The 6,466-nt window shown below is 33.3% G+C and overlaps 1 protein-coding gene across 1 annotated transcript; it reads right to left on the bottom strand.

The window, feature by feature from the left end:
• Positions 1-2,243: 2,243 nt before the first annotated feature.
• Positions 2,244-5,747, bottom strand: Pmi (Transmembrane protein Pmi). Its single transcript, XM_089634565.1, has 3 exons — positions 5,640-5,747; positions 5,101-5,321; positions 2,244-4,693 (listed from the first exon to the last, which is right to left on the bottom strand). Exons 1-3 carry the CDS (start codon positions 5,672-5,674, stop codon positions 4,413-4,415), a joined length of 537 nt encoding a protein of 178 aa, XP_089490691.1. The 5' UTR covers positions 5,675-5,747; the 3' UTR covers positions 2,244-4,412.
• Positions 5,748-6,466: the final 719 nt, after the last annotated feature.

Raw genomic sequence — 6,466 nt, 5'->3', positions numbered from 1 at the left:
TCGAGGAATTGAACACACTACGCCTGGGTGAGACCCAAACGCGATGTCAACTCAGCCACTGACCTGTCAATAATTGGTTATTATTTGTGCCTCTAGAAATGCTGCATCGATATCCAATATGTTTTAAATGATTAGTTTTGTACTGAATACTTGGTTACTATTTTATGCCACTGGAGGCGCGGAAGCCAGCTGTTCAAGGAACGTTTTTTGCCAAGGACAAAAATACTTCAGTGTTAGAAGCGGAAAAACGCTTGAAGGCAATCTTGTCAGACCATTTTTATATAATTTTGTTTGCCTTGCTATTTGATATAATATACACCATACTCGGGCCTATGCCCGATGATTAGTTGGTCCCCATATCCCCAGTATGTAAGACATTTTTCACTCAAATTTAAGCGGGATAAATCGGCCATGTCAAATGTCTAGTTAAAAATTTACATGATAATTGCATGCTTTCATCTCACTGAAATGTACGTAAACTGCCTAATTTTTATATTCATTATTAATTGATAATCAATCTCAAATAGTGTGCTATGGTATTATTAGAGAGATTTTAAAATTTTCAATTATTGTTCTGTTATTGGACACTATGTGTACCTACAAACAAATCTTACAATTTAATTGGAAGTTTTGGTTTTGATTTAAAATAAGAGGAAATTAGCGATATACGTTTTGGACACTAGATACTGTTCACAGAACTATTAATTATGTACCAAGCCAAACAGGAGACAAACCAAGGATTTCTCAATTTCATTTCATTCTTAAAAAAGGAGGGCTGAGGACGTGAGGTGAGGGATGGGGAAAAAAGACTAGCTCTTTAGTGAACCGTCGTTCAGTCATCAGCTTGCTAAACTGAGCCACTTCGCCCACTGCTATTATAACATTTAAAAGAAGTCTGCTATAAAATACAAAATGTTATCTGTTGGTATCATAATATATTATGTATATGCTACCTGCTATTTTGTATATTCTTCAATAGTCCCTTTTCAGCATTTTCTTCCAGGTAAACTGCTACAGATTCTGAAGAACAAGAAGAGTTGTTCAAGAGCGTTCCTAATACATAATAGATATTAGCGAACCACCTCGAACTCGTCGAAACAAATGAATAAAGAGTAGGGGCTGAATTTCCCATACGATTTTTCATGCATCTCGAGCATAGTACCTTGCGACCGAAAATGAACCTTGCAGTCGGTTAAAATTGAGGGGCGATTTTTGCCTGCAAATCCGTCTTAATTTTCTGCGCGAGCGACATTAATATATATATATAGTGCAGGTACACCAATTACTGTTTATTGTCGAACAATTTTTTTTGTTTAAAATAAAAGACGAATATTCCCGGGTTATGAAAAACCTGACAATATTTTAAAATATTCTACTACCACCACAGTAAGCGGAAAATGTTGCTTGTCTCGTGATGGAGGACTGGAGGCCAGCCGAGGAATTGAGCACATGACGCCTGGGTGGGACCCAAACGCAATGCCAACTCAGCCACTGACAGGTTGAATTAATTGTACAAGTTACCTGAAGGAAGTTTACTGGTAAAATAACACAATAAGAAAGGAGACATAACTATTTATACCTCGGCGTAATAATGCTATCTCTTTCATACATGCATTCATTACAGTCGGCTAGGTTCCATCTAATGCTACATATACAAACGCGAGCTGAACTGAACCTCAACTTATGGGAAAGGAACAACCGCAAAGGGCGCGAAACGCCGCTTGCAGTTGCTTTGTTCGTTTCGCATAATTCGTGGCTCGGTTCGCAAATGTATACATACCATCAGCTACACGTCGTGCCCAGCGGAGGTGGGAGAGCTGCCAAGGATTCTATTGACGGCTCTTCAAACAATAGATATTATAACCTGTGGATGTTATGTCCAATGTAATTATATCATGTAAATCATGCTATGTATTGTAATAAAAATAATAATAGCGGAGGTGATATTCTATAAATAAATAAAAATAATAGCGGAGGTGATATTCTATAAATAAATAAAAATAATAATAGCGGAGGTGATATTCTATAAATAAATAAAAATAATAATAGCGGAGGTGATATTCTATAAATAAATAAAAATAATAATAGCGGAGGTGATATTCTATAAATAAATAAAAATAATAATAGCGGAGGTGATATTCTATAAATAAATAAAAATAATAATAGCGGAGGTGATATTCTATAAATAAATAAAAATAATAATAGCGGAGGTGATATTCTATAAATAAATAAAAACACTCCCATCACGTTTTAACAGTTTTAATGTCTGCTGTATTTACAAATAAATTACATGTTTGAATAGTTCACTAAATTTAATAATCCTAATATGACTATGCAAGTTTAGTGTATGCACCTAATTACACCTACCATATTTCTGAAAATGTTGTTTTAAAATTATTCATTAAAAATTGAAAAAGATAATCTAACCGATCATTATGATTTTTATCTTTTGGCTGACTTATGACCACAATGGTGCTTATTTTCACTAAACCATGGAAGTAGGTTTGAGCATTAATGCTTTGCAGAACAGCAAAAACATTGTGTTTTTAAAAACAAAGACAATAATAAATTAATCAATGGAAATACATACAATTTTTAGCACACTTTGTGCTTTTTCCAAGAATACAAAAATAATTGATCTCTGTAACGTGGAACTCACATAAATCAATTACTAACCAAACGTTACACCCGCCTCAATAAAGATACATCTAAAGCTTTCTTCATTCTGTATCACACATTCTTTGTTTCTTTACATAAAATATTGTTTTTGAATTCCTTTCTATCCTATCTACTTTAAAAATAATATATCTTTTTCCAATAAATCTTCTTTTAAAACAGTATTGCCATTATTTTTAGTTAACACTAGGATTATTTAACTCAAAAAATAGAAATCTACAACACGAAAATCAATAAAAAAATTCTAAATGTTATGTCCGACTTAGTAAAAGGTTGAACATTCAAAAGCCACTATAACAGGAGAGTTAATTACACTTTATACTTCTTACAATATTATTAAAATGCAGTAATCTTTAAACCAATATTCACATAATATTATGTGATGAGGGAAATGCACGAGTTTCTTCTGCTTTATAATATATTATGGTAAGAGTATACCACAACCAGTACAGGTGGTCATAAATTAAAAATATTATCATTGTTCGCTGACAATATCTGTTGACATTTCCCAATAATGGTACGAATTGGTCAACAATTAATTCCAAACAAACAGAACAATGGATAGGCACGAAATAGATCAAATTCTTTTACATAAGGCTATTAAGAAACGAGCTGGTTCGTCTAGCAGGTTCAGTCACATGTTAAAAAATAAAGGCCAGCATTATTACTTTGCTTGGATGCTGAGGGACATTTTAACGGAATGAGACGCCATTTTGCATGATAATCACTTGGTATTCCATAATCCCTCTTTTTCTGTCCATTCCCCATCACCCTAATTAAAGTAACTTGTTTTTCTGGGGATATTATTTTTTACTGTGTAACTAGGAATGTTTTAAAAACTTGTCAATTGTCAACAGATGTTACCGGCAAAATGGTGTTATGCAGATAATGTTTATTCAAATATTTATTATTTAGAATTATGGGATATAGCATTGTTAATACATTTCTAATAGTTAAACATTATTAGTTGTATGTGGGTATACTATGTCACCTAAAACACTCAGTAAATCTTATATTATAAACTATAAAGGCAAACAAAATCAAAGACATGGTGTTCATATTGAGTAGCGTGTAGTTTTGCCATCACCAAGATCACGACACAATGTAAAATATTTCAGTCATATTAGGAAAGAATAAAATGTAGAAACACAAACAGGTTTTACTATATGGAAGCCATCTAATTGCACAAAACCGTCAGTTTTCTAAATGGCTTCGTGTTCGAATGCATCCAACTACGGGAGCTAGTTAGGACTTATTGAAAATATAAAAAGAAAACACTAACTATCATTACACTAAAAGTCTTAAAAACGTTTAACCAATCTAAGTACACCCGTCTTATAAGAAGTCAACAGTTTTTACTCCAAATAAAACAAATGATTAAAATTCTAAATGTACAAATTGAAAAATTCCTAATGCGTATAACTAAATTCATCTTTTAAACAGTGGCAGCTGAGGACATTTTTGCACTATTGAAAAGGGCAAAAATTAATTCCTCTGTATGAACATATTACTTTTCAGTTCGGACCTCTCTAGCAAGAAAAAAGGTCACTATCCACCACTACTTTTAACCAATAAGCTCTGCCAATAATTGGGAACAGTTATTGACTGAAATTTATTGTCAAAATGAGAAATTCACAGACGACATGGAATAACATTGTAAAGAGTAGCAGTTAACACTCAATGAGGATCTACAAAAACGGAAAGCAGCTACCTCTCAATGGGCGACGTTAATTAAATCATTTGAATATCTTGTACACCCTCCACAGGCATACGATGGCGGCCGCCAGGGACACTGAACAATGGAGGACTATTTTCTTGGTGTTGTCTGTTCGAACTAGGACGAGCGGAGACTCAGAGGTCAGCTCGTGTAATACTGGGAGGTGCGCCAATCTCTTCGGGTTCTTTTCCCGCTGGTACTTGCAACACGGGTCCCACTGCCACGAGAGTGTATAGCATCCTGCGGCCAGAACTGAGAGGACTCCGAATGGAGCACAAATCAGAGGTTTTGAAATTACTCCTGCAATATACAATACACTATATAAATATCTTGCATGATTTAATCACTTATGATTTGTTCTGTCAAACGCATCGAAATGTAAATAATGATTTTAGTAATATTATTGTTTTAAAGAAAACGGTCTTATTGTTTTGATGGGTTCATTGTTGTAAGGTTTCAATCATTTTGTAGGTTAAAGATATGACAGAGCATAACAAAGAACAGCTATATTAAGGACTTCAGGTGAATGACATTGGGCATAAGATCAAGAGAGATAAATATTGATACAAATAAGACTTAGAACAGTGCTATTTTGATATAGGCAAGTTTGTGTTTACATGCACATAATGCGCTATTGAATCAGCAAATAGGGGGAAACTATTTGTAAATAAAATCGTGTTTACAAAGATGATGGTCAAGAACCTAACCTGTAACTATGCTGGTTATCCCACTGTAAACAGCCAACTTGTGTAAAACATTGCCTACAATAATCCAGCGCGAAGTTTCTTCAGCTAACCTCTCGGGCTCAATGACGATAATGGCGCAGCCGGCTTCTAGGGCCCTCTCCAACTCCATTTCAAATTTGACGAGGGCATTCTCACTATCATAAACTTCTTTAATAACAGCAATATTCGACGGTCGAAGTTCGCTGTAAAGGAGATTTACATAATCATTTTAGTTTTCGAAAACAAACATTGAAGGATTCGAAAGAATAATAAATAGATACATTTGTGAAATGCATGAGAACGATGATAAGCACAAAAGAAATACAAGACGAGATAAAAATAATCTGACAAAAAGAAAACAAAGACGGATGACAGAAGTGAAAATATGGTGTATTTAGGAAATGTCATAAAATTGCGGCGCGGAATAATTATGCGTAATATGTATGGGAGATAGAATTTCTTTGTGAGGATGATATTATTTAGACCTATATGAATATTTTAAGTATTTTGTTTGTACTAACCCTTCAATTGTATCCCCCTTCATCTTTTCAGACATTAAATACGACCACAAGCACAGATGATTTCAGTTCAGACTTCAGACAGACTTTACTTTGACTTTTAACTTCCGGTGCACATATGCAGTGCACTTAAGAAATTCTAATTTACCGATAGGACGATTAATTTAAAAAAAAAGATTTCTAAAATATTTGTCTAATAATTTGGATTAAACTGAGATATTCTGTTTTATGCACCTGCCCTAGATTTTAATTAATGTATATATGAAACCGCCATTTTTTGAACGCTCCAAATGAATTTCCTGTCATGGACAAATACATCAAATTTTATGCTGTAGTCTATGATAATTTTCGCTGAAGCATAGTTATTGGGGCAGGTTGTTATAGATTTTCTCTAAACAATTCTTCAATTAATTAATTGATTATTTAATTTTCATTATCCTGACGAAGAAGCCACTGGCGTTGAAACATGTGGATTATTATGAATTAAAAGTAGTGAATACAAAGTGATTCCTTTTAAATCGATTAAAATCACGCTACAAAATAATTTTGAAATGAAATGATAACATATAATTTATTATTTGATAATCTAAGAAAAAATAGAATTATCGGTTCAGAAGCAGTATTTATAAAATATTTTTATTTCCTTCGTTCTCGCACGCCGTGACGAAGGAAATCTATTATTTTCATCAAATACAGTTTCCTTTGTTATTTATAATAAGTGTTATAAATCTATAATATCAAAACAGCACATACGTTATGTCGTTCATTTGTAAAGAAAAAATTAGCCTTCACATCGAAATTGAGTAAAAAAGTCAAAATGAAAGTAAAAA

Source organism: Hesperophylax consimilis, chromosome 8, assembly GCF_061612785.1.
Source record: "Hesperophylax consimilis isolate HC1 chromosome 8, BYU_Hcon_1.0, whole genome shotgun sequence".
Classification (NCBI taxonomy): domain Eukaryota; kingdom Metazoa; phylum Arthropoda; class Insecta; order Trichoptera; family Limnephilidae; genus Hesperophylax; species Hesperophylax consimilis.
The sequence above is the reverse complement of the archived record's forward strand: the minus strand, read 5'-3'. Positions and strand labels throughout refer to the sequence as shown.

Excerpts from the sequence above, each read along its gene's own strand:
- Pmi (XM_089634565.1), bottom strand. The coding sequence starts at position 5,674 with ATGTCTGAAAAGATGAAGGGGGATACAATTGAAGG. Across the intron at positions 5,322-5,639 it reads AAGGGGGATACAATTGAAGG|CGAACTTCGACCGTCGAATA; the intron begins GTTAGTACAAAC and ends TCTCCTTTACAG. Across the intron at positions 4,694-5,100 it reads GATAACCAGCATAGTTACAG|GAGTAATTTCAAAACCTCTG; the intron begins GTTAGGTTCTTG and ends TGTATATTGCAG.